The sequence below is a fragment of the Podarcis liolepis genome (genome assembly GCF_965112155.1).
Source record: "Podarcis liolepis genome assembly, chromosome: 5".
NCBI classification, from domain to species: Eukaryota; Metazoa; Chordata; class Lepidosauria; order Squamata; family Lacertidae; genus Podarcis; species Podarcis liolepis.
Genome location: NC_139556.1, coordinates 65,271,601 through 65,298,547, shown reverse-complemented (window position 1 = coordinate 65,298,547; position 26,947 = coordinate 65,271,601). Strand labels below are relative to the sequence as shown.

General features: G+C 45.4%; 2 protein-coding genes and 1 long non-coding RNA gene across 7 annotated transcripts in view; 1 reads left to right on the top strand and 2 right to left on the bottom strand.

The window, feature by feature from the left end:
* Positions 1–363: 363 nt before the first annotated feature.
* LOC310708370 lies at positions 364–6,036 on the bottom strand. Of its 2 annotated transcripts, none has more exons than XR_014526959.1 (4): positions 5,662–6,036; positions 4,920–5,047; positions 3,887–3,987; positions 364–548 (listed from the first exon to the last, which is right to left on the bottom strand). It is a non-coding gene; the product is annotated as an uncharacterized lncRNA (long non-coding RNA). The 2 variants fall into 2 exon arrangements; XR_014526960.1 differs by lacking the exon at positions 364–548 and adding an exon at positions 3,536–3,801.
* On the top strand, positions 2,582–10,463 carry LRRC3 (leucine rich repeat containing 3). 3 transcript variants are annotated; one of them, XM_083506625.1, is made up of 2 exons: positions 2,582–3,527; positions 7,059–10,463. In XM_083506625.1, exon 2 carries the CDS (start codon positions 7,087–7,089, stop codon positions 7,870–7,872), a length of 786 nt encoding a protein of 261 aa, XP_083362751.1. In that variant the 5' UTR covers positions 2,582–3,527; positions 7,059–7,086; the 3' UTR covers positions 7,873–10,463. The 3 variants fall into 3 exon arrangements, with proteins under 3 accessions (XP_083362751.1, XP_083362752.1, XP_083362753.1); XM_083506626.1 differs by lacking the exon at positions 2,582–3,527 and adding an exon at positions 3,934–4,029; XM_083506627.1 differs by lacking the exon at positions 2,582–3,527 and adding an exon at positions 6,137–6,254.
* A 1,698-nt stretch (positions 10,464–12,161) lies between these two features.
* The window catches only part of TSPEAR (thrombospondin type laminin G domain and EAR repeats), a 39,638-nt gene continuing 24,852 nt past the window's right edge, over positions 12,162–26,947 (bottom strand). For both annotated transcript variants that reach the window (XM_083506441.1, XM_083506442.1), the window contains 5 exons: positions 26,331–26,517; positions 23,673–23,902; positions 16,287–16,468; positions 15,872–15,973; positions 12,162–13,676 (listed from right to left, as the gene is read on the bottom strand). In XM_083506441.1, coding sequence (XP_083362567.1) covers positions 13,523–13,676; positions 15,872–15,973; positions 16,287–16,468; positions 23,673–23,902; positions 26,331–26,517 — 855 coding nt within the window. In that variant the 3' untranslated portion in view covers positions 12,162–13,522. The remainder of the gene's footprint in view (positions 13,677–15,871; positions 15,974–16,286; positions 16,469–23,672; positions 23,903–26,330; positions 26,518–26,947) is intronic.

Sequence of the window (26,947 nt, the reverse complement as noted above, 5' to 3'; positions counted from 1 at the left end):
TCATTACACAGAAACAACATTTTGCAAAGAGTATTCCCATGAGCATTTTCACAATTCCAAATGGTGCTGGTCTAATCCTTATTTGTAAGATACCACTAATCCATTATGTGTAAAATTAATTAGAGAAGAAACTGCTTCAAATGCCATTACTGAAATGTTTTTGCTTCTGAATTTTCTCTGGACTGTAGTGCTCCTACTTCACATTCTTCCTCATACTCACCTTAATATTGGGCCATCTTGATATTTCATGTTAGTCCAATGGTGCTAATGGTAATGGATTCTATGCTTATGCCTCACATTGGTCTGCTGCTGCTTAATAAAAAGCTGTGCTTTCGCCAAGTGTTGATATATCCATGCCAGAGATTCCATTAATGCTGCTGCTTTTTATTTATAGGTGGGAAGATTGTATAATACACTGTCAAGACTGCAGCTAGTTTTTCCAAAATAGCTTTACTCTCTCTGTTAATCTGTTGCAAAGTAGTTTGATCTCCCATTCATTTGCAGATTTCTTGTTTTATGAAGAAATATTCTAAAAGCCTGAGACAAATCTGGGAAGGTTCATGAAAGAGACAGAACTTGAAGACATGTTTTTAATAGAATTGTATTGATGGGCTGGTCCCAGAGAATATGAAACGTGAATATGTTGTGACCAAATGATATAATTTTAGCAGTGAGACCACTATGGACACACATCTGGAGGATTCAGATAACCTACTGTGCATGTCCCCCTCCATAGTATACCCCACATCAAGCTCAGAGTAATCCTGTTTTGGTTTTCAATAAAAGCCTTATTTGCACATGCTTATTTATTACTACTGACTGGCTCATGCAAATAACAAAGCCATTCCTTCCATCTTAAAGTGCTTTTTTAATAGTAAAGTGCTGACCAACTTTAAAGTTTTAAACAAATTTGAAATAAACCAAGTAGTTGAAAACTGCAAGACAAACAGGGGCTTGAAAAACCATCAGCATTCAGTTTGGAGCTATGTATGCATGTCCTTTAAGGTGGCAGTTGGGAGAAGAGGTCACTCTACAGCAGAAACACTTGTGCACAGGAATGGGTAAGTGCATTCAGCCTAAAATTACACCTTTGATTGCACTCATTTTTTTTTCTTAGAATACCCAGGCTTCAAAGGCCCAATTTAAAATTGAGTCCATGAGACATGTGCGTAGCTGGGGGAGGGGCGCAGCTGCCCCCCTAAAATCAAGTAAATTATTTATTTCTACTTTTAGTTACAGTGGTACCTCGGGTTACATATGCTTCAGGTTGCATACGCTTCAGGTTACAGACTCCGCTAACCCAGAAATAGTGCTTCAGGTTAAGAACTTTGCTTCAGGATAAGAACAGAAATCGTGCTCCAGCGGTGCGGCGGCCCCATTGGCTAAAGTGGTGCTTCAGGTTAAGAACAGTTTCAGGTTAAGAACGGACCTCCAGAACGAATTAAGTACTTAACCTGAGGTACCACTGTATCTTAATCAGAATATTTGAAATTGAAATGCTTGCTGAGGTCACTTGATGATGTGGTGCATTCTAGTGATAAGTGATACACATGGCTTTTATGAACTGACCAATTGTGTTGCAGGTAGCTTAGTTCTGGAACAAGACATGTGTGTGTTCTGCCCCCCCCCCCTAAATCCTGGTTACACCTATGCCATAAGATGGGTTTAAGTGTGTGAACATACGGAGACTCTTGCAAAAAGCACTCTGAAGGCCTATCTAATACAACATCCTGGCCTCACGAAAGCTAACAAGTTGCCTATGGGAAGCTCAAAAGTATGACCAGAGTGCCAAAGTGCTCTCCTCCCTTGTAGATTTTAGGCAACAACATTTTAACACCTGTGACCAGTGAATAGTTCGGTAGTGTTGCAATGTTGAAAATGGACAAACAAAAGCAGTATACAAATACAATTTTGATACTGAATCAAATCTACAGCTTTCAAATAGTGCAGTTTTGAAAATGACAACTGGCCTGGTATACTGCACACTGCATATTTTTAAGTGAGATCCAGAAATATTGTGTAATGTGGCAGCTATACTTACTTATCAAACCTTTATTAGGCATTGTGCAAATAAAACCATAAAAGAGGAAATAACATATAAAAGCCTTGAAATATATATAAAAGGCAGCAGTTGGCTACGTACATATATATATATATACATATAAAATCAGTGGTTTTCGTTGTTAACCTGCTCCTTGGAGGACTGCTACCAAAAACTCGGCTACCCCCGCCGTTACCCTTTGGTCGACGTCGGATAGGCAGAATCCCACACATTCACCTTGCTGGGGTTCCAGACCACCCAAAAGAGGGGACAGCACGCGTTGACGTGGGATACTGTACAATGGGCAATGAAAGAGAATATGCTCTACAGTGTCCGGGACATTCATAGAACATCTGCAGAATCTCTTGTTTCTAGGAATGTTTTGATATCTTCCCCTGACAAATGCTGAGGGAAAAACATTCAAACGGGCCAGCATAAAAGCCCTACGTTGGGCTGGGATTATTAATTTAGTGACGTAATTGGCTCTGCTATCTAAGATATTTAAATCATAGAATATGGGGGAGCAAATTTTGTTTACAGCGTGGCAGCTATACAGCAAAGGGCCTCTGAACAGGAGCCTACTGACCACACTGACATCTCTCAGCCCATCTAAAAAGGCTTAACTGCAGTATACAGAATGAGAAGTCCTTCCAGGCCTCAGGCGCCAGACAGTTTCCATAAAGGTTTTTCCCTTTCAAAATTCCCTACACATCCGAACACACGTGTGTGGATCCCTTCCCGCCGCGGACTTGCAACCAAAGTTCTATTACGTAGAATGGTAGCAAGTGCCTATAAATTACTGTACGGCCTTTGAAGTCTTTGGGCCAGACAAACGGGGCTCACGCCCTACGGCGTTTGTCGTGGACCTTTCCCTGGTGTCGGGAGGCGCGCCTGCAAACACATGCCGGGTATGCATGTGCCACGTGCGCGCAGACGCGAGATCCCCATCCCATGCCACTGTTTCTCAACACGAGGACTGAAATGCAACTTCACAGATGGCATTTTAGTAGCTAATAAAAGCGGCGTTCGGAGCGAGACCCAAGCCGGCGGCTCGACAGCAGACGTAACAAGGACTGGCGGCTTTCTCTGGCCTCCCCGGATCTGCTTTCCAAATGCGTAAAAGCGCAATATGGCTGTGAGCGCGAGGCAAGGCGAGCCTCCCTTCTGCCTGAGCGGCAGCTGCCCCTTTAAAAAATCCAAGGATGCCCCCCCCCTCCAGGCTGTCGGTGACAAGCAGGCGCTATCCAATTACAGTACAGCCGGCAGCCCCCATGAACGGCTTTGTGTGCGACTGGGAGGAAGGCGAGAGGATGGCAGCAACAAGTCCTGCGCGCAAGCGGGCTGCAAGTCCTCGCCGCGGTGCCGCCGCCTCGGGCTGCGCCCGCCCCCTCGACTAAGGGCGTGGCCAGGAGAGCGGCGCTGCGCTGGTGGCGCGGGAGAAACTTGGCACAGTCGCGTCCGGTGGGCTCCAGTGACCTCAGCTCAGGTAACGCGCCTGCACGCCATCCTCAGGTTGGGGAAGGGAGGGAGGTGTGCGCCGGGGAGGGCCAGCCGGTGGGTTTAACGGGGACGGATCTGCAGGATGGATGGGATCCATAGCGATCTAAGTTAAAGCAGTGTCGGCGAGGCTCTCGGAGCCCTGCAAAGCGGGATTCCGAGATCCGGGCTGCTTTTGCACTGCGGGCATCGTGCTCGGAAGTCTGAGAAGCGCCGTGTGGGCGGATGCTGCAGCGAGATCTTTAGTGTCATATTCACATCGCCTGGAGGGAAAGGCGAGATCAGCCTCTTTCCCTGCTGGGCTTACAGCAGGGATGGCCAAACCTCTGGGCGTTATGACTCATGTACCTTTAATAGTTGTGGGGAAAGCAGCAGATGCCTCTTGTCATGTCACGGCGCTTGCCCAGCTTGGAAAAGCTGCGCCTGTCAGAATTCCCTCGACGACGCATCTATTAAAGGGAAAGGAGCGCCGCCGCTGAAAACGTTCCTAGGTAGGACAAGGGAGGGGGGAAGCAGCGGGATTCTCCCGGAGATAGAGGGGATTTCTCCTCTATCATCATCACCATCGTCATCATCACTACAGTCAAAGACTGAGATCCATAACAGGATACATACAGCTGGGCATCAACACCCCATAATGTCCTGATGTTCAAATGCAAAATAACTTCAATTTTCTAGATCCCAGCTGGCCACTAGCAGGGCATATTTATACTACAGACTTAAGCTGTAGTGTAGCAGTCCTAGTCATTTCCTTTCCTAGGGGAACTCTGGGGATTGTAGTTCTATGAGTGAAGGTTTAGAGATGTCATAGAATTGTAAGTACCCTTCCCCAGACTATGGTTCCCATCCATCATAGTTAAGCTTGTATAAAACTGATACAAATTTGTGGTGTAGAATGGGCTATGAGTAGCATAGGTTGAGGCATGGATTGATAAAGGCAACAGCAACAATAATGGCCATCGGTTATGCAGTTTTCAGTGTCTTGATTTTTTAAAAATTGGGGTCATTTTATCAACAGCCATACGAAGTTGGTAATATATTCTGAACATGATTCAAATAAATATTTGAGTGTTATGTACAAATGCATGTGGCGAACCCGATAGACCTGGTTTCATTGAGGAAAAAATACTTCTGAAGGGTACGCTTTTTAAAGCAGAGGTGTGGTAGGGGTTAAGGGAGTGCCTAACCTCTTTCAAACTCATCACTTCTCCACTCCACATTGCCCTCCACAGCTGCTTTTCCCTCTGCAGAGGGTACACATTTTATTTATTTTAATGTATTTTAAAGTACTTTTATATCGCTTACTATTATTAAGAAAATCTCAAAGCAGTTAACGCTGTAAAATATATTCAGGAATGGGTGGGGTGGTGCTGCCACTTACCTGAATGGGACAAGACAGTGGTAAGGTTGAAACACTGCCCCCCTGCCGCCACACTTGGCAGTGTTGCTGCTGCCCAGATGGTGATTGGCACCACAGCACTGGTTGCTCCTGCATACATTAAAACTATTCTGAAAAATACAAATATCAGAAAAATACATGATTGTAGAATCTAGCGTTAATTACTGGGAAAACCTTTGGTTAAATGGATGTGGCAGAAGCATGCTGTTGTTAATACCTCTCTGATAACAGGGGAGAAGGCCCATTTCCTTCTTGCCACCTGTGGAGGAAAGGAGGGCAGGGCATTTCCTTACTTTGTTATTATAGATTAACAAACCCCCCCCCTTCATTCCATTGTTGCTCATTCAGTCTCGCTCGCTCACTTTGTCTGAACCCTTAACTTACCAGTACCCCAGTAATGTTGGGGGATAGGCATGTTACAAAGCTAGTCATATACAGATATTACATTTAACAAAGGTACTTTACCTTTATGACCTACAAGATTATAAGGTGCACAACCTTAGCTGGTTACTTCAAAATAGTACTGTAGTATACGCTTTGTTGTTACTGTCAGTTTAAATATCAACAGCTTATATCCAACTATAATGTTAAGCGAAGACAGCTTTTAGGAAGCAGTTAGTTACCCTATAAAAATCTTTTGCCAAATTGCCCTTCTGTTCTCTCCACCCAAGTTAATCTCCACCAACACTGTAGTGGAGGACTTTTTCCAATCCTTTTTTCTAACCTGTGTAAGTACTGGTTTGTCTTGCTGTACTGCCGTCAGAATCTTCCCTCACTACTCCTGCCAGTCACCAGAGTCTAGCATTTCAAGCTGCTTCTCCCTTCTCCCTTCAGTGCTGCCGGCAGGTTCACCCCTTTTCTATTCAGCCTAAGCCAAATGATTCCACTGTCCTTCATCCACCAAACCGCTCTACCTGCCTCTCAGGTCTTCCTTCCTCTTATCCAATCCTCTTCCTCTGGTTTTGTCTCTTCCTTTTGGCTGACTCCACAGACACCATGCACCTCCAGCCAACTAACTAACCACTGACCAGCAGCCGACCTTATATGCACTTCTTCTGGCCCTTCCATTCCAGTCCCAGCCAATCACACTGTGTTTAACTGAAAGTTCTAAACCTTCACCCACCAATCAAAATGTGCATACATTCAACCCTTTATTTGCATACTGGGAATTCTAATACCAACCTTTCTTCATAGGTGTCAGTTGAGGCCCCGAGCGACAGTTAAACTGCCACACAGAAAATTCCTCACATAAAAAAAACATTACAATGGACAGTGCAATACAAATGCCAGAACACATTTCATTGTAGCCTGTAAAATGTAATTCAAATGTAAAACAGGATTTATTCACGTGTCCCCTGCCCTTTCTAAATGGAAGAACACCAATATCTAGATTATCTTTAAAGTCCTCTTCAGCTATGATCCAAAACCAGTTAAGCACCCCTGCCTCCTGCTTCCACTGTTGGTGCCAGACCTGTGTTTGTACTAATCTCAGCCAATGTGGCTTTGGGAGCATGTATTTGCCAAGGCCATATGGGCTAACTTCTGCCATCATTTGTTTGTGTGTCCCCCGCCCATGTCCATGGTTCTGAAGGAGGCTACAAAGGCTACAGTTCCAGTGAAGGAAGGAAGGCTGGCTGGCTGTCAGGCCTTCGTAACATGCATTTGTAACATGTCCTCAAACTTTGTAGGACAGCAGGTGCTTGGTCGGCTGTCTTAGACTGAACCGGAGAATCACGAATCCTAGAAAAACCTATTCATATTGTCTTCCCTGTGGTGATCGGTGCCAGATTACCAAATAGGCAGAGTAAGACCATCTTATGGGCCCTACAACAATGGGTCAAAATAATATTCATTTGATGTTGAAAGAAAATTACAACCAAGCTTTCTTAGTTCAAAGTGGGGGCCTCCTCCCCCCCGAGATTTCGACTGCCTAGGGGCCTCCACAGGGTTTAATCCGGCACTCATTTGGGTTGCTTACCCACCTCTGGAAGACAAGAGGAATGAATGAGGAGCAGATGGCTGGGCCAGACCTATGTCTCTACAGATAGCTGGGGGCTGGTGTGTGATGGTAGGAATTCCTAGTTCAAAAGATTTTGAGAGAGCCTTGCTTTGCCTTTGCAGCCATGCAGGACTGCACACTCCTGACTGGATGACCAGCATGTTTCTAGCAGCTGAAGCATCTCGGCCTGCGCTGTTGTTCTGGTCTCAAGCCCTCTTCTGCCTCCTCTTCTGCACCCCTTCCGGTTGTTGTACCTCCTGCCCAGACCAGTGCCAGTGCACCAACTACTCGGGAGCCACAGCTGTTCTGTGCAGTGCTAGCAACCTAGATGAAATTCCAAAAGATATTCCCAAGGACACCATGTTTTTGAAACTGGATGCCAATAAGATCACCTCTGTCCCTAACAGCACATTCAGGCACCTCGCCCACTTGCAGGAGATAGACCTCTCCAAAAATGCCATTGAGAAGATTGATTCTGCAGCGTTCAAAGGGGTTGCCGATGGCCTGCGGCTGCTTGACCTCTCTGGCAACCACATCCAGAGGATCCCAAAGGAAGCCCTGGTCAACTTAAATGCCATGATCCGCCTGTCCAATAACCCCTGGCACTGTGAATGTACTCTGCAGGAAGTCTTGTGGGAAGTGAAACTAGACCCCGATTCAGTCAACGAGATCACCTGCCAGACATCTGTGCAAGAGGAGTACGCTGGGAAACCACTGCTCCATATCCTCGATTCGGGCATCAACTTTTGCAACATGCACCAGAAAACCACGGATGTCGCCATGTTTGTTACCATGTTCAGCTGGTTTACTTTAGTCATCAGCTATGTGGTGTACTATGTTCGGCACAACCAAGAGGACACAAAGAAGCACCTGGAATATCTGAAATCCCTGCCTAGCACAAGGGTCCCTAAAGAGACCATCAGCACTATCCTGTAGCCAGGAATGTTGATCCTTGGCTGGACTTCCAGTTTTCTATGTAGGAAAGAACGTTGGGAGGGACTTGGGACATTTATGTCCAACTAGTTCTGCAACAACTTTTTTTAAAACAAAAACAAACCAACAGTTTAATAGAAAATGAAAACTTGTTGTTATATAAATATAGGAAGAGTGTCCAAGCCAAGGTTCCCATGTTCTGTGCCATATTACCAGCAGAAGGATTCCAGCAGAAACTAGAGATAAGGAGATCTGCTTTCTAGGAGAACTTTAGGACAATGGACGGTTGATGTGAGATGTTTACAATCAGGATTTGATTCTGTGGGAGAGACCCCAAAGCCCTGCAGTGTCTAGAACTTGGTGGCTCCGAAAATGCTTTTGATTTCAGTGGGAAGTATGTACATGGTTGACCTTTACTTGATTCTTTGGGACACTGCAAACACACTCTCTCAGGAGTTTTGGGAACCGCACAAAGTCCTTTCTCTCAAATTGGTAAATTGTGCAAGCATGCACATGTATAGATTCATGTACATGAGCAGGAATTATGTTTGATGTAAGCGTGCTTGTGTTGCAAAGCTGAAGAGGGTATGTGCTTCCTTTGGGCTTACGTATTACATGGCATTTGGAGTCTGCACCTCTTCACTCTCTGTTAGGTTACTAACCTATTTTCATGGTGACCACTATTAAGGTAAACATTGAAAATAATCAGAGAGGACAATTTTAAGCATATATTATGTAACGAACGAGCCTGAGCAGGCTTCTTCCACAGAAAGGGAGGAAGGAAGCACGTGACCGAAAATGCTTATTTCTAAATATGCCTCTTTCTCATATCGCAAACCCACCCCCCTTCCTCAAGGATGGTCCTAAGATGTAGCTGGTGCTGGTATTTAGTAAGGCGGAAAAGTAGGGTATGGATTATATGTAAACTAAACAAAAATTAGGGGGCACATGGCAGTGGCAAGTTGCTACACTCAACATGTATTTCCAGCTGACAAAAATTCCTAGGCAACGCAGCTCATTTGCTGAAACAATAAACAGTAAGGAAATAAAATTTCAAGTGGTTCCTCAAACTGTTAAAATAATCTCAGCTGCTTCAGTATTCAAAGCTCCAGTAGCCTTTTTAGAAAAATGGGTATAGCTACATGCATGTTTGTTGAGACTCTGTTTCTACAGTACACACGATCCAATTTAATAGTACTCTGGCAATTAACAGCCAAAATAAAAAAGAGGGACAACACAGTGCCAAAAGAACAGGATCTTAGGGCCTTTTTATGATGATCCCTTCATGCACATTTGCTATTCAGCTATTGTGCCCATAACTTCCTCAAGGTTGGGTTGCAGGGATATCTCTCAGCCCAACACTCAGAACTGCTATGTTACATTACTGGCGGAACACAAATCATCCTTCTGTTAGCACACACATTGCTACTGGGATGTCCTTGTAGTATGCAGTTCTGTATCACAGACAACTTGTGCCTGTGACATCACTCATGATGCATTACACACATGCCTGTTTTGTGAACTTTATATTGGGTGGTTGTGCGCTCTTTGGGTTGCATTGCCACCATAGTGGAGTGCTCATCCTGTGCTACTTTAAAAAGGAATATTTGGACTTCTTCACACATTGCTTTTTCAAAAAAGGTTGGCACTGTCTAAGATTCCCTCACCTGACCATTTGCTCTTTAGTTTCAGGAGCACTGCTACTGCTGCTGCCTATAAAGATTTTTAGACACTTCAGAAAGATTAAAAAACAATACAGTCCCTGCCTATAGGGTGCATTTGAAAAAAGGGGATGGGCATAAAACAGCAAATTAAGCACTTTGAGGCACTTTCAGAATTTACACTAATGTTTAATGACCAAGTGGAGTGGCTATTAAGAGAGTGTTCTGGAAATGGAGAAGCCAATTGACAGTTTGCCATAGCCAACCTGAAGAATGAAGTGGATATATTTTACTGGATTTTATTTGTCTACAGTCATACCTCGGGTTACGAACGCTGCGGGTTGTGTGTTTTCGGGTTACGGACCAGGCCGAACCTGGAAGTACTGGAACGGGTTACTTCCAGGTTTCAGCGCTCGCGCATGCACAGCAACACAAAATGATGTCATGCGTATGCACAGAAGTGCCGAATCGCGTCACGCGTGTGCACAGACGCGGCGCTGCGGGTTGCGAACGTGCCTCCCGTACAGATCACGTTCGCAATCTGAGGTATGACTGTATTTACTATATTTTTCTCTGTATAAGACACCCCCTATTTTGGGGGACTCCAAATTAAGAAAACACCCCTCAGCACTACCCATGTAAAAGATGAGCCCCATTTTTAAACCTAATTTTGTGGTAAAAAAAAATCCTAGTCTTATACGCAGAAAAATACGGTAATTTTCTTGCCGAGTGTGACTACCGCCCCCCCCGCAGATACACTGCTGGAGCACTCCTACTGCACATTTTTTAAGAAGTTGTATATCCTTTAAAAAAGTGATATCCTTTCCCTGACAAGATGATTACCTGCATCCATTATACATAAGGATGACATATTATGCTGTTGATGCTGGATCAGAGCTAATGCAAGCACAATGGATAAAATCTGGTATGTTGTGTGTGTCTTTATTGTCTGGAAAACAGTCATACACATTATGCTGAAGCTTAAATCAGGTGTTGTCAAGCCTAAATCAAGTATCTTTTCAGCAACAATTCCACTCTGTGGGTCCAGGGGCAGGAAGCCAGCCCCGAAAGACACCATTCATCTTATTTCAAGCAGATGAATGTAGGACTTGGTTATAACCGAAAAGGAATAATTAACAAGTTTTGCTGGGAGGGTTTTGCTCTTTATTTGTGCCTGGTGTGAGCTGGTGTGTGTGTGTTACCTAGGCAACAGCTACCCACAGCACTGTTTAGCCGAAATGTTTGGACTTCTTCACACATTGCTTTTTCAAAAAAGCTTGGCACTGTCTTAAGACTCCCTCACCTCAAAGGAACTGTCAAAATGTGAAAGTAACAAACAGGTGACATCATCTAGGTCAGAGAACTAGGAGCAGCTTTCTGACTGACTTTAGAGATCACAACTCACCGATAACAGCCCCTGCTCTGAATGCAGAAGGTCCAAGATTAAATCTCTGCTACCTCCAGTTAAAAGAATCAGGTAACAGCTGATGGTCAGAAAAACTTCCATGAGACCCTAGACAGCCACTCTCAGCTGGAATATTGGTGTATGTCCAGAGTAGCCAGTGGTGTGCTATCCAGATGTGTTGGACTACAACTGCCATCATCCCTGGCCATGATGGCTGAGGGTTAGGGAAGCTGCAACATAGCAACATCTGGAGGGCAGCATGTAGGCTCCCTGTTTTAGACAGATAAAATAGCCTTACATTGTTGCTGGTTAAGTGTACGCTTAATAGTACAGTAAAGTCAGGCTTGCTGCTGTTTGTTTTGCCTGGTATGGGAGGAACAGGGCAAACATTTCCTCAGACTGCTTCACACACCCCACATATTTCCTACATGAGGGTTATATTGCCCAAAAGACCTACCTAGAAAATGCTATTACTAAAACCCCCACTAACTGGCTTAGTCCCCTTCATACTGTTAACAGCATCCTTTGCAACATTCTCCTTCATTGCCCCCTCCTGGGCTTGGTAAGGAACACAACCATTTTATTTTTTAGTTTTGGCCTGGGCTGAACATACCAGATTAGTTAAACCTATCTATAAAATCAATGATCAGCATATATATATATTCTTATTTAGGATAAACAAATTAAAAACTGCATTAATTCCAAGAAGCAAGCAATATGTAGAAGGGAATATATACATTGTGAAAGTGATGGAGGGGAGGGGGACCTGTGCACAGGAGATGTCACATTGACATAAGTGGTCAAGAACGTCTCACTAGGAGTTGTGATTGCATAGGATGCTTTGGAATGGGATTCCTTCACTCATTCTTGCACCTTGTAGGCTGCATTATAAGCACATTCCAGACCCTGTAAAATGTTCCCATCTCTAATCCCCTTTGAGACTTACCTATGCTAGTGGCCAAATCCACAATCTGGGGCAGTGAATTACATAAATTAATCGTGCATTATGCAAAGTAGTAGTAAAAATCAGCAGTCATCTTTTATGTTTCGTTACTTCAGTGTGTTTTTGCAAACAAAGCCAAACCTACCTTAGGTAAGTCTGGTAGCCAGGTAATGTGGACCTAGAAAGTTCTGGCAACTGGAACTGCATTTGTTCACTTATTTCAGCTAAGGTGGGTGTTTGGGTCTACAGTGCTAACAAAAAGTAACCCCTGAAGCAGAACCCCTGAGGTTATCAAAGTCACTCCGTCAATTTTATTAGGTGCTACTTTCAAAATTGCAAATATTATTTGGATAATAAATAATAATTCCACCTCCCTATAAGAACTGCTATTGTCAATAGTAGCAATTCATACAATATAAACATATCATTTATAGAGAATGATTTGAAATCCTTTGCAATAACAAGTATTAGTTATATTTTGGGGGATTATTCACAGGCTAACATGTAAGCAAAGACTGAGAAAGCACCAATGAAAATGGGGTAGAGCTTACTAGAGAAGTGTCACAGATCCACATGACAAGGTACTAATGGCTTTCCAAATGTCAGTAAGCACCATTTTGTGAAATCCATAAAGCCTAAACATAACAAGAATACACCTGACTTTCCGTTCCTTGTAGTTATGCTGAAAATGTGGAAGACTAATGTACAGATCACTTTGTAAGGCCAGGGCTTTCACCATAGCCCACTGGTCTGTGCAACTGTTGGCATGACGTCGTCCCAAGCCAGTATGGGTTGTGCATCTTCTCTGGTGTGGACTGCAGTACTTTGTATTAAGGGAATAATTGGGCTTCAGATTTTCTCAGCAAGGCCCAGATATTTTCCCTTGAACTCCTAAAATCCAGAGCCATAAATAAATGTCTGAAATGGTTTAATAGCTTTGAAAAAAACAACAGCTGGGTCTTTGCTGTAGCACAAAGCTCTCAAGCTACATACAGCGTATCCATATCCTAAGGAATCTTCTTTCCGTTCTTCTGGGATCTTTCTCAGGGATCCAGCAATATCCACAGGGGCTCACAGTGGGTTGGAATATGCCAGAATGGTGCACACTGAAGCTCTTCCCATAAAGTGGCATGGCAGTGGAAGCATTCATCTGGAATCTGGAAGGAGTGAACCCAAATGCTTATACTTGTTCCATATTGCTAAACTGGGGGTCAGTAGCCCATAATGTGCTAAAGGCATCTTCTAGTTTCTGTTGCCCACAGGATTGTGGATTATATTAGCAGCTCCTGGAAGATGTTCAGAAGTGGGCATGTGTTTGTCTTGCATGGATGGTGTGGTATGTCTGAGAGAGAGAGAAATCAAGGTTACTGTACTCACTAATATCACTGGCCAGCTCCAAGTTATGTATATTCCTAGCTCATTCCAGGTACTGGAAAACAGGTTTGAAATCTAATCCTGAGCAGCCTTATACTCAGCCTAATCCAGAGAGGCAACCTGGGTATCTATCCCTTGGCATCTCTAGCATTCATGGCAGTGACTCTTTGGTACAGCATTTCTGATCCTAGCCCTGAGCAGCCAAAGTAGTTCCTCACAAGTCCAGACTTGCCCACTTGTTTGCAGCAAATCAAAGCACCCCTGTCCAGATCAAAAGGTTTTCAGCTTCAGCACCCTGGATAGTGGTTCTTTTGCACTTGAATACATGAGGTAAGAGCCAGCTGCAGTGGTGAAAGCTTCCCAGTCCCTACAGCCAAACGTTGGAAGATGGTGAACAGCTACAAAGCCTTCATATCCTTGCCATCTACAGTAGAGAGAGAAAAGAGTTACTCAATGCTCCTGATCACCAACCTCACAGGATCTGTTTTACCCCACTGCCTTCAAACAGCGTTCCCATTCAGAAAAAGGCCTAGTGAGGAATGCACTCCTTTAACACCAGTTCAAAGAGCCTACCTTATAGATAGCAGACATGCTCCTAACACCCAGTATAACTGTATCATATTTGAAGGGGCCACTGGCATCGTGCTGCAAGGCAGCACTTGAAAGCAAGTGTGGGAAACTATTTTCCGCCCAGGGACCACATTCCCTTCTGGGGGACGCATGCGAGTGGTGTAGCAGATGTGTGTCTCTTCCTTTGTACAGTGGATCATATGTAGATTTACAAAGAAAGCACATCTCCCCAGCCACCATTCAGGTAAGCAAGAGGTATCGCCACAATTCAATGACACGTCCTGGCCAGGCAAAAGCACTTGAGAAGTGTGTGGAGCACAGTCAGTGAGCTGGTGTGGCTTTGTGAGAGGAGGCATAGGCTGGGATGTAGGGGTGAGCTAGCCCCAAGAGTTAAACAGAGAGGCGCAGAGGGCCATTTTTGGCCCCTAAGCCTAAAGCTCCTCACCTCTGGCTTTCAGAGGTGACTTCTGCATGTAGCCTGTTGTTCAGAGACTCATATGGTAGTGCTATTGACTTAGGAAGGGAAATGTACTGTGGGCACAAATTGGGGGTAATAGACTGAGCTGTGGTAGCCAGCAGGGCTACACAGGTGGGGCTACATTGCCTTTTGACTTCCCTACACCATGATTTACTGCCAATTCCTGAGAGGGAGAGGGAGGCGCAGAAGGGAAGAAAAACAGTCCTAACTGCATATCCCTCCTCTCCAGGACTGCACAATCAAGTCCAGAATCCAATACTGGATGGCTGCTATTGCTTGACAGTATTCAGATATAATTTTAGGGTCATTCACTTCCACTTAAGGTTCCCAATACAATGCACAAGGCCAGTCTTCATAGCAAGTTGTTGCAAGTCATATCCTTTCTCCCAGAGGACATGCATCAGCTATGCTCTCCTTTTTTGGTTGTGTGATCAAAAAGGAAACTGGGTTGGTCTGGCTAGTCCCCGAGGAATGGAGAAGATCAAACATCATGCCTTTTTTTAATGGAAGGAATAAAACCCAGGGAAGTAGAGCTGATTGGTTTGGTTTTAATATCAAGTCGAGGAAACAATAAAAAAACCAGTACAGCTGTTACTGAATAGAACAAACGAGTGATCATTAACAGTTCACATGGTTTTACTGAGAACAAAAGATGCCAGACTGACCTAGTTTCCTTCTTTCATAAAGTAGCTGACTTAATAGAGGTGGTGTATTTTATATCCTCCTGGAAAAGCTTCTGAAATATGTAACAGGTAGCAGAGTGTGTTGCGGACAGGTAGCATGGGTTCTCAGCAGTCTGGGAAATTGTACTTAAAGGGTAAATATTAACTAATCAACAGTGGTATCCAGTGACATGCTCCTGGGATAGTTCCTAGATCTGGTGTTTCAATGCATTGAGGGCTAGTGCACATATGTATACCCTTTAATTATTCCAAGTAGAATGTGAGGGAAGAGTGCATTTTGTTTTATGTGACCTAAGCAGGTGAAAAGAAAATTCTGCCTGTGATATTTGATCTATGGTATTTACATATGCATACCCATTTGCATCCAGACCCTTACAATAACATGGCCCCACAGGTTGAGATCAGATTGATTTTCCTTCCTATATTAGTTACCATCATAAGGTGGTGCTGTGGTCTAAACCACTGAGCCTCTTGGAAGGTCAGTGGTTTGAACCCTCAACAGGGTAAGCTCCCATTGCTCTGTCCCAGCTCCTGCCAACCTAGCAGTTCAAAAGCATGCCAGTGCAAGTAGATAAATAGGTACCGCTCCGGCAGGAAGGTAAACAGCATTTCTGTGTGCTCTGGCACTCGTCACAGTCCTCCATACACCAGTAGTGGTTTAGTCATGCTGGCCACATGACGCGGAAAGCTGCCTGTGGACAAACGCCGGCTCCCTCAGCCTGAAAGCAAGATGAGTGCTGCAACCCCATAGTTGCCTTTGACTGGACTTAACTGTCCAGGGGTCCTTTACCTTTACCTACCTTTTTTACCAGTTCCACTTTCATTCACTATGAAAATAATCAAGTATGACTCAAGCTATGACACTGTGGGGGTTGTGCACCTACTTACCTGTAAATAATGCTGTTTACAGCAAAGGTCACACCATCAAATGAATTTGCTACCACCAAAAAGTTATCTTCTCCAACTGAAAAGAACTCCCAATCCACAGCACTGCAGCAGAAACCAACCAAACAAGAAGAGATTACAACAACAGGATAACTGCCTGGGAAAACATCCTCTTTCCATTTACTATTTAGAATACATTTTTTAAATCATTTCCCCAAATCAGACTCTTTTAAGAGAAGTGAACATTTTCATCTTTCTATGATACATTTCGACCACCTAGATCAATTTAAGAACACATTTTAGACTGCAGTCTTACAATTTTTTAAAAAAAGAATCAAAACATTCTGGCAGACCGAAACACATTCCATTATCAAAATGACACAATGCTGGTGTTTTCAGCAATACATAAAGGAGGCACCTGTAGGTAAGAATGTCCTGGAACTTGACAAACATCTGTGCAGTGATGTTAAGCTCGTAGATGGAAGAATTGATGGCAAAGCTGTTGTTTGGGGCAACAATTGTACTGTCATAGCTGTTCGCCAGAGCAAGGAAGACCCTGTCTTGGATCTGGAAGACTTCCCAATCAGCAGCACCAAAAGTCTAGACCAAAAGAGAAGGCGTGAAGAAAAGCTTTTCAGAAAATGAGCAGCAACTGCAGAAGAATGCATCCAACACAATACATGGAGGAGAATAATCCAGACCTCAACTTCCCCTCCGGGAAGCCATTCAGCACATGTGCATCAGTTTCCATTAAAGCAGGGTTGGGGAACCTCAGGCTTGGGGGCCAAATTCAGCCCTGTAGGCCACTCTGTCTAGGCCTCAAGGTGCTATCTAGGCTGTTCACCCTCTCCAGGCCAGGCCCCACTCTGGCCTTGCTCCATCCCATCCTTGAGAGTTTTTGCCTTGCTAGAATATGTCCTTGAAGTGTGTCTGGATGGAGATGTATGTAGAACATCTCATGTACATGGATTGAATGTAGCCTACTGCACAAAGGCAAGAACCACACTGTTGCTCCACCTACTTTTTGCCTGTGGCCACACCCACCACTGGTAAGTGGCCCCCAGAAGCTGGCCCGTGAGTGATTGTGGCCCTTAGGCTGAAAATGTTTCCCCATTCCTGCTTTAAGGGCTTCTACATACAGTAAGAATTTTATTAACACCACTGTCATAACCTTTTGGCAACAAGCAGTGCAGACATCATCCTTTTAGGCTGGACTTTGAACACTGATTTTGCCAGTAATTGAATGACAAACCACAATTGCTTGCATACCCAGTTCTTCTCTCTCTTAATAAAGGCTGAGGGTAGTGTGTGTAAGCCTGGGATGGGGAACCTGCAGCTTTCCAACTGGACTCCTGATTCCTACCAGCCCCAGCCATGAAGCTATGAAGAGCCAAAGGCTACTCATCCCTGGTGTAAGGTGATTGGGATACTGCCACTGGCTCTTATTGCCCAGTTCCTGTGACCTCTGCTCATGAAAATAAAAGAAAACTCCAACCGCCAATCCATCCACCAAATGCCCAAGCCATTTTGGAAGCATTTTTTGCTTGGTTTTGTTTTCATTTTTGGGTGTGTTTTTTAAAGGTGAATGCTTTTCTTCTTTTCCATATTAGTGCTCATATTGCCTTTCTTTCTTCCTGCTCTAGGAATGACGTTTCTCCCCTGCAGCCTGGTGTACAAGAGGGTTTGAGTAGCCACGTAACTCTTGCAGAAGCAGACCTAGCAGTTAGTTAGCAGTGAGAAGGAAGGTCTGGTGTGGGTCCCAATTTTAGAAAGCTGTCCAGATATGTTGGCATGTTCACTCACTTGGTTTTTACTTGGAAGCCCCTTGGTGTTCACAATTATGAAGAATGCAAAACCACGTTCCATTCTGCTTCCTGCCCAGCTGGGTTCCATTGGAAATATTGCTAGCAGAATGTCTGGCAAATGCTTCTTCCTGCTCTCTTATTTCATGCATGACATTCCCTTGCACTAGGACATTATCTTAGTAGCAGCCCTACTAGGGACAAATGTAACTCAGTCCTCTGCTCTTAACTAGTACCACAATTTCCAGAGCTGTGTTAAATGGTGCATGCAAACCCACCCATTTTCTAACATAGCTCACGTGAAATAGGGTTGCCTTTGCTGAACATCTGCACTGATCTATGGGTGGTCTCAATGAGGCAATGGTCTTTCCTCCATTGCAATACTTCGCAGGCTGTTGCTTAATGGTAGAGCATCTGCTTTGCCTGAAGAAAGTGTCTGGCTCAACCCCTGGCAGATTCAGGTAAGAATGGGAAAAGCTTCCTCTCTGAAATCCTGGAGAGCTGCTGCTAAAAGCACTGAGCTAAATGGACCAAAGGTCTGGCTCAGTATAGAGCAGTTTTCTACGTATTTATGAAGGAACATAGCCAGAAAATATTGTGCCAAAGTTGAAAATCCATGTAGATTCTTCAAAGTTCCTTGAGACTGGAACTTGACTGCATTCACACAGCAGTTTATTCCATTTCCCTAACTGTTAATTTGAGCTTTCACGTGGCACTAAAAGCAAGCCCTTCTGGAAATATGCAGTGCATATACTATACAGTGCAAATATAGCACCCATCTCCATGTAATTTGCTTCCAGGGGGGAAAAAAACCTGCTTGCAAACAACATGGAAACGATCTATGAACTTGCTCTATATTCCTGGAAGTGGCTTTTTCCTTGTGTGGAAGTTCAAATATAATGCAGAAATTAACAATTAGGGTACAGTAATGGGGAAATGGAATAAACTGCTGTATGGATGCAGATTTAAGAGTCCCAGAGGCAGCTTGCTTGCCAGAAAAATCCATGTGCATTTTTTATCCCAGTGAAGCATTTTCCAATAGCTTTCCATCATAAGGAATCATTCCTAAAGCATTATTCCATGAAGGATTTTTGTTGGCTCCAGGGAAGGAACTGTATCAGCCCCTCCTGTATCTTGCTGCTCCCCACTTGCCTGAGCCGCTGGCCCAAGCACTGCCATTTTTTTTTTGTGAGGCTCAGCAGTGGTGACCTCAATTGCCTCACAGAAAGAGGAAGGTGAGGCCAAAAGTGTCTCTCTCGGGGCCAGCGGGATGAGCACTGCAGAATGGCAAGACCAAGAACAGCTGTGACATTGCCATGGCAACCGGAATGCTCTCCACCACAGCTGCCATCTCCAGCTGGGAAGCTGGCCTGGTTGCCAGGGCGACTGAGATGTGCCTCAGTAGTAACACAGGAGCAGGGGGACTTGTGGGAAGGAACTGCACATGACGAAGCATGGAGGCCCAAAGGGAGCAGGAGCCAGGAGGGAGAGCCATGTGATTCCTGAGACCACGGGCAGCAGGTGGGGAACAGGGAAGTAGCAACTCCCTTCATCTGAACTGAAGTGGCCTGAGGGTGAGCTCACCCTGACATCGGGACGGGCAGCATGCCCTGTCTTGCTACTTTATTGCCTGCCTTAGACAACCTGCTCTTTTTTGCCTTCAAACAGCTTAGCAAACTCATTCAGGCAACAGCTGCTGACGAGTGGCTCATAAGTCCCAGCAGATGGCTAGCCAAGCTCACAATGGGACAGAGAAAAACCCATTACATTCGAAGAAGTAAAAAGATGCCAACTTTTCAATGTCGGAGACTTCAGTTCCTATCAGCTCCAGACATTATGGTAGTTACAGTCCAAAACATCTGGAGGGCATCTGGAGGGCGGGGGGTGGGAGCTGAATTTTATTTGCCATTTACACGTCCCCCAATGAACTTGATCTCTAGTGTTACAGATTCCAACAGAATTTTAAAAAAAACACAGCTGTATAACTTCATATGACCAATTAGCATACTCAGTGATGCTGCTGATCAGCACTAAGGGGAAAATAAATCAAGGAAGGATGACCCCACACTTTTATTTTGCAGTCCCATTAAAACAAATAACACAAAAGTTGGTATATGGTGACTCAAGGCAACCTGCACTATGAGGGGGCTACAGACAATAGATTGCACAATGCACACCTATACTTACATCCCCCTGATCTGCAGTCACATCCGCATGTACAGTTTTCATTACCTGTGTGCAACAGACTTCAGTACTGACATATATGAATGGAAGGGAAATCTTTGGCTATGCCATTTTGGTGGCAGCGGCAGCATTCAATGCAGCTTCGACGGCTGCTGTTGCTGCTTGTGTGAGTGCTGGGAAGACCGCTCCCTCTCCTGCCAACTCCATCCGGCCTAGGGGGCGGGGGCCTGCACTACCACTACAGTTTAGAGGCCTGAGCAGCTACCGGCAGCAATGGACAAAATGGTTTTAAATGTTTTAATTGCTTTTAATTTGCAGCACCTTAAATGGTGGTTGTTGTTTTTTATAATATTATATTATTTCATTATTTTATTTTTGCTTGGGGTGGGATAAGCATTTAGTCAGCGCTATTGTTTCTTGTTTTGTTTTGTTTTGTTTTGTTTTATTATTATTATTCTGTTAAATTATTATATAGTTTGTATTTTGCTTTTTAAGGGGAAGGGTCATGGCTGCCTGGGAGTGGGCCTCAGCCAATAGATTGGATGGGTCAGGTTTCACGGGGGGGGGGGGATGTATTGGGACACCCAATCTCAGTGATCACGGGCAGGAGGAGGAGTTATGCTAAGACCAGACCATGTCATTACCGAGGAGGCAGGTTTAGTCGTTGTTTGAGGACTATCCCTGCCTCCAGGTCTGGTCCTGACCGGAAGGATACAGTAATCAGCAAGGGAAACCCACATGACCTGAAAGTGTTGCTGTGCAATGCCAGGTCAATGATGAATAAAACCACTGCCATCCACGACCTGATTGTGGATGGAGGATGTGACCTGGCAGGTGTGACAGAGACCTGGTTGGATGAAGCAGATGGGCCTGTCCTTGCCGCTGCTTGCCCACCAGGTTTCTCTTACACACAGCAACCCAGGTCATGTGGGCGGGGAGGGGGGGTTGCAGTGATTTTTAGGAAGTCATTAGTCTGCACCAGGCGTCCTATTGGGAAGACCCAGTTTTCTGAGTGCATGTTCTGGAAGTTGGGCAATAGGAGCAGTACAGGATTCCTACTGGTGTACCGACCTCCCCGCTGCACCAAGGATTCCCTGCCCGAGCTGCTTCAGGTCGTGGCGGATATGCTCCTGGAGACACCTAGCTTGGTTGTCCTGGGGGATTTTAACATCCATGCCGACACGACCTTACAAGGGGCCACTAGGGATTTCGTGGAAAGCATGGCCTCCATGGGGCTGTCCCTGAATAAGTTTGGCCCAACTCATAGCCGTGGACATGCCTTAGACTTGGTGTTCACCTCTATGGATGTTGGTGATCTGACACTAACTAAAAGCGAAACAAAAGAAGTGCCATGGTCAGATCACTTCCTGGTGCAACTGGACTTCTCCGCAACCCTTCCCCTCTGCAGGGAGGTGGGACCGATTCGGATGGTCCGCCCCTGCCACTTAATGGATCCAATTGGCTTCCAGAGAGTGGTAGGGGATGCTTTATCCCAAGTTGATGGCCTTTTAGTTGATTCCCTGGTGGCACGCTGGAATGCGGAGTTAACCAGGGCTATTGACTGTCTGGCTCTGAAGCGCCCTCTCCGATTGCATGGAGCCCGGACAGCCCCGTGGTTTTCCCCAGAGCTGACGGTGATGAAACAATCGTTGAAACGGCTAGAGCGCCGGTGGCGGAAAACTCATTCTGAATCAGACTGGACACGGGCTAGAGCTCAACGTCGAGCCTACCAAGTGGCAATGGCGACGGCGAAGAGGGCCTTCTTCGCCGCCTCCATTGCATCTGCAGAAAACAGCAACAGGAGACTTTTTCAGGTGGTTCGCAATCTATCGGAACCACCTGTACCACCGAGGCCTGGTAGGGACCCCAAGATCTCCTGCAATGCTTTTGCAAAGTTTTTTGCAGGTAAAATCGCTCAGATTCAGAAGGAGGTAGACTCCACCGTGGGAGCAGGGCCAGGGCGGGAGAGTGCTAGAGTTCTGTCTGGTCCTGTTACATGGGATCAATTCCAATCTGTTACCTCCGAGAATGTGGACAGGCTGCTTGGACAAGTGAAACCGACCACCTGTCTCCTTGATCCTTGCCCATCCTGGCTGATAAAAGCGAGCCGGGAAGGGCTGGGCAATGGGCTCTGCAGCGTGGTGAATGCTTCCCTCTGTGAGGGAGCCTTCCCAGACCCGCTGAAAGAGGTGGTCATTAAACCGCTTCTTAAAAAAACATCTTTAGACCCGGCCAATTTGGCCAACTATCGCCCAGTGTCAAATCTGCCATTCTTGGGCAAGGTGATTGAGAGGGTGGTTGCTCAACAACTCCAAGCACGCCTGGAGGAAACGGACCATTTGGATCCCTTCCAATCGGGATTCAGGCCTCATCATGGGACTGAAACTGTCTTGGTCGCGCTGGTTGATGATCTCCGGCGAGCTAGGGACAAAGGTGAGAGCTGATTCCTAGTTCTGCTGGATCTCTCAGCGGCTTTTGACACCATCAACCATAACATCCGTTTAGAGGGGCTGGGAGCTGGGGGCACTGTCATACAGTGGTTCCGCTCTTTCCTCCTGGGCCGTGTCCAGAAAGTGGTGGTGGGGGATGACTGTTCAGACCCCTGGGCTCTCACTTGTGGGGTGCCTCAGGGTTCTGTCCTCTCCCCCATGCTTTTTAATATCTATATGAAGCCGCTGAGAGAGATCATCAGGGGGTTTGGACTGGGTGTTCATCAGTATGCAGATGACACCCAGCTCTACCTCTCCTTTAAATCAGAACCAGTGAAGGCGGTGAAGGTCCTGTGTGAGTGCCTGGAGGCGGTTGGAGGATGGATGGCGGCTAACAGATTGAGGTTGAATCCTGACAAGACAGAAGTACTGTTTTTGGGGGACAGGGAGCGGGTTGGTGTGGGGGATTCCCTGGTCTTGAATGGGGTAACTGTGCCCCTGAAGGACCAGGTGCGCAGCCTGGGAGTCATTTTGGACTCACAGCTGTCCATGGAGGTGCAGGTTAACTCTGTGTCCAGGGCAGCTGTCCACCAGCTCCACCTGGTATGCAGGCTAAGACCCTACCTGCCCGTGAACTGTCTCGCCAGAGTGGTGCATGCTCTAGTTATCTCACGCTTGGACTACTCAACGCGCTCTACGTGGGGCTACCTTTGAAGGTGACCCGGAAACTGCAATTAATCCAGAATGCGGCAGCTAGACTGGTGACTGGGAGTGGCCGTCGGGACCACATAACACCGGTTCTGAGAGATCTGCATTGGCTCCCAGTACGTTTCCGAGCACGATTCAAAGTGTTGGTGCTGATCTTTAAAGCCCTAAACAGCCTCGGTCCTGTATACCTGAAGGAGCGTCTCCACCCCCATCGTTCAGCCCGGACACTGAGATCCAGCGCCGAGGGCCTTCTGGCGGTTCCCTCATTGTGAGAAGTGAGGCTACAGGGAACCAGACAGAGGGCCTTCTTGGTAGTGGCGCCTGCCCTGTGGAACGCCCTCCCATCAGATGTCAAAGAGATAAATAATTACCTGACATTCAGAAGACATCTTAAGGCAGCCCTGTTCAGGGAAGTTTTTACTATGTAACGCTGTACTGTTTTTAACACTGATTGGGAGCTGCCCAGAGTAGCTGGGGAAACTCAGCCAGATGGGCGGGGTATAAATAATAAATCATTATTATTATTATTATTATTATTCATGCATACAGAACTGTGTATAAAAATCAACACACACACCCTCCCTATGCCTATATAGGGTATATCCACTGAGGTGTTCAGAGCAAAATACATTGCCCAAGCAATCAAACAATTACATTGGTTTTTCCTACTCAGTATCTTACCAATATTGACTGGAAGAGCTGGAAGGCTCCACTGAGCCAAATGTAGATGTGAGAGTTGATTGTGGTGGATGTTCCATTAAATGTGTTGGCCACCACGAGGAAGGAATAAGGCCCAATGCTGAAAAATTCCCAGTCGTAGGCTCCCGAGGTAGGAATGGTCTGGTTGGCTTCAAAAAGCCCTGTCCTGGCGTTCCACCTGTATATGACACTGTCTATATTGTGGTTATTCCCTAAGGAAGAAAAAATGTCAGATGTCAAGGACTGACCTCAAGGTTTTTATATGAAAAGGAGAGTCAAGTGAGAGGCTTGTTGTTGTTGTTGACAAGCTGAAGGAAGTGACTGTCTGGTTTTTGACCAGATAAAAAACCAAAAAAGGAGCTAATAATTCAATTCACCTGAAAAGATTTCAAAAGACAATGGAATTTTTGCATGGGATGGAATGTATAGGATTCCATAAATAAGCCTACATGGGGCTGGGGGTCATATGCTCTACATCCCCTCTGATGTGAGCTTCTCCCTCCTCCATAATAAAAAATATAGTAATGACACCCCAAATCAGCTGCCTGAGGCCTGCCTAATGGCAAGGCTGGACTTGGAAGAGAGTAAGGCATTACACGAATGAGGAATAAAGAATTTGGTCAGCTAAGCATTAGATTTTAATCACAACCACTACCACCATTTTCCTTTTTGCAAAAGCAAGTGAGGGACCCAGTACAAATAGGATTGATTGAATAGCATTTACTTCCATATTGTCCCTGTTTACTTCATACTAAGGCTGAAACTATACATTTTAATTTTTCTTCCCACACAACACATTTTAGAAAAACAGTTCTTTCCATGGATTATGTTAACAGACTCCACTGGGTGGCAGCATATGGCCATTTCATGGGTACTCCAAATGATTTTGGATCCCAAAAAGCTTCCCGGAGGTTCCACTTTAGTTTGGAGGCCAGGCTTGCAAGCCATGCTAAGCCCAGGGCAATCATGTGAGTGCGCAGCCTCTGAGAGAGGTGGTTGCGATTTCTGTGCTCCTTCCCAATTGTTCTGCTGCTGCACTGAGCTAAATGAAGCTCTAGTTACCTTGATGCGTTGGGCAAACCCAAGCCTGTGGTTTAGCTATGTTCAGGCTTTGGCTTTTTGGCTCATAGTTTGTGAAATGTAAACCATGCCAAGTGACAAACCATTCTGATGGTTTGGAGGAATGTTGCAGAATTTTAACCTAGATGCCTGAAATCTAAACTACCAGCCACGTTTTCAACCAAGGTTTAGCATACTGTTTGTGGGAAACTAAGAATCAGTTGTTTGTTCTCAGGGGCTGGGCTGAGGACCCAGGCACAGCTCCAGAGTCTAGCCTTGTGGGGGACCTGATAAGGCCCACACTCTAGCAGGGGACCCATTTCCCTGCTGAAAATACCTCACAATTTTGTAACTGTGCAATTTTAGGCAGGGGGACAGAAACCACAAGGGGATGATTTTCAGCAGGAAAACAACATAGGGGCAAATGGTTAAAAATAAATAAATGACGACAACGACATCCTGCCATGTTGCAATCTCACTCTGGATTGAGGACCCCCAGGGTTGCTTTCATAAATCCAGATTTTTAAAATCTCTCTCTTAACACTGCAAAGGCCCTGACACACAAAGAAAGCATCCGTTTGTTGCTGGGGTCTAAATATGTATAACCACATACTAAACACAGTACAGATGCAAATATGAAAAAGCTGGTGCAAAATGAAGCAGACATCCACTGTTTAAAAATGGTTTTAGCCAATAGGAATTATTAATTTAAAGAGGACACAGAGCTCTTGGAAGTGAATTGATGAGCAGCCTCTATACCCTGGCAGGTGGGGGCAAAAGAGGAGTGCAACTCATTATTTCCCTGTTATAGACCCTACCAGTGGCGTAGCGTGGGTTGTCAGCACCCGGGGCAAGGCAAGTAATTTGTGCCCCCTAACCCGTGGATTTGCGCACCCTAACCCTAACCCCCAGATGTTGCGCCCGGTGCGGCCGGCCACCCCTGCACCCCCCACGCTACGCCACTGGACCCTACAAAAACTCTTGATTAACACCATAAGGGAAGGCTGCAGTCAGCTGGACTGCTGATTGCAATAGCTACAGCGACAGCAGCTTCAGTGATCCCTTGCAGTATCTCTCTTGGTTGAAGGGTCACTTCTGGAGGAAGAGTCTCCTAAGAACACAAACCTAGATGGATGAGACCAAGGATCCACCTAATTCAGTATCCTGCTTTCCACAGTGGCCAACCAGATACCTCCATGCAGTAGCTCTCCCCCGAGCAACAGTAGTTTAGTGGAGACTGGCAGACCTATCCCTATACACATTCATCTAATCCCCTTTGAAAGTCATCTAAGATACTTGCCCTCTGTGTTTTGCAAGCAGGGCATAGACTAGATAGATAGATAGATAGATAGATAGATAGATAGATGATAGATAGATTAAATTAATTAAGGGGAGCTCATCTTGGCATTTCCATGCCAAAAGTTGCACCTGTTGCCTTGATGCGTGCCACACAGCTGTTAAGAGGAACAGAACATATGTAAGGAAAGCAGGTGCAAGCCAGGTGGTTCTGGCTGTCCAATGGCAAAGGGAAGGGATTTTGCACATGCCAATTAGTGTCACTGTACATTGACAACTAGATACCTTTTCTATGATTAGCCACTGCGAGGAAGGCCTCTCCATCAATGACGAATGCCTCCCAGTCTCGAGCACTGTATGTGTTGATCCTCTGGTACACAGTGAATTTCTCCTTTCTGTAGTTCCACTTGTAAATCACAGAAAACTCTTGACCCCTTTCATTTGCTTCAAAATTTGCCACTGCAAGGAAAATCTGAAAAACAAGAAGCTACAACAGCTCAGTCTCTCTTCTTGCACACAACAATCCATATATTCTGCGTGAAATCATTACTGAGGTTACTGAGTGGTCCCACCCTCCATATTTTCCCAGTCTGGCCCCTTCGGATTTCTTTCTTTTTCCAAGACTGAAATCTGCCCTGAAAAGTCACAGATTTTCCAACATTTCACACATCCAAGCTGCTGTGACGGCGGAACTGAAAGCAGTACGAAAAGAGGACTTTTCCAGAAGTTTCCAACAGTTCTACGAACGTTGTCAATGGTGCATTGTATCAGAGGGGGCCTACTTTGAAGGCCTGTAAGCACAACAGGTTCTTTTCCAGAGAGGAAAAACTCTCAAAATGCGAAAATATGCTATCCTTCCCCCCACCCCACCCCATACCACACATACTTTATTTGGAATATTT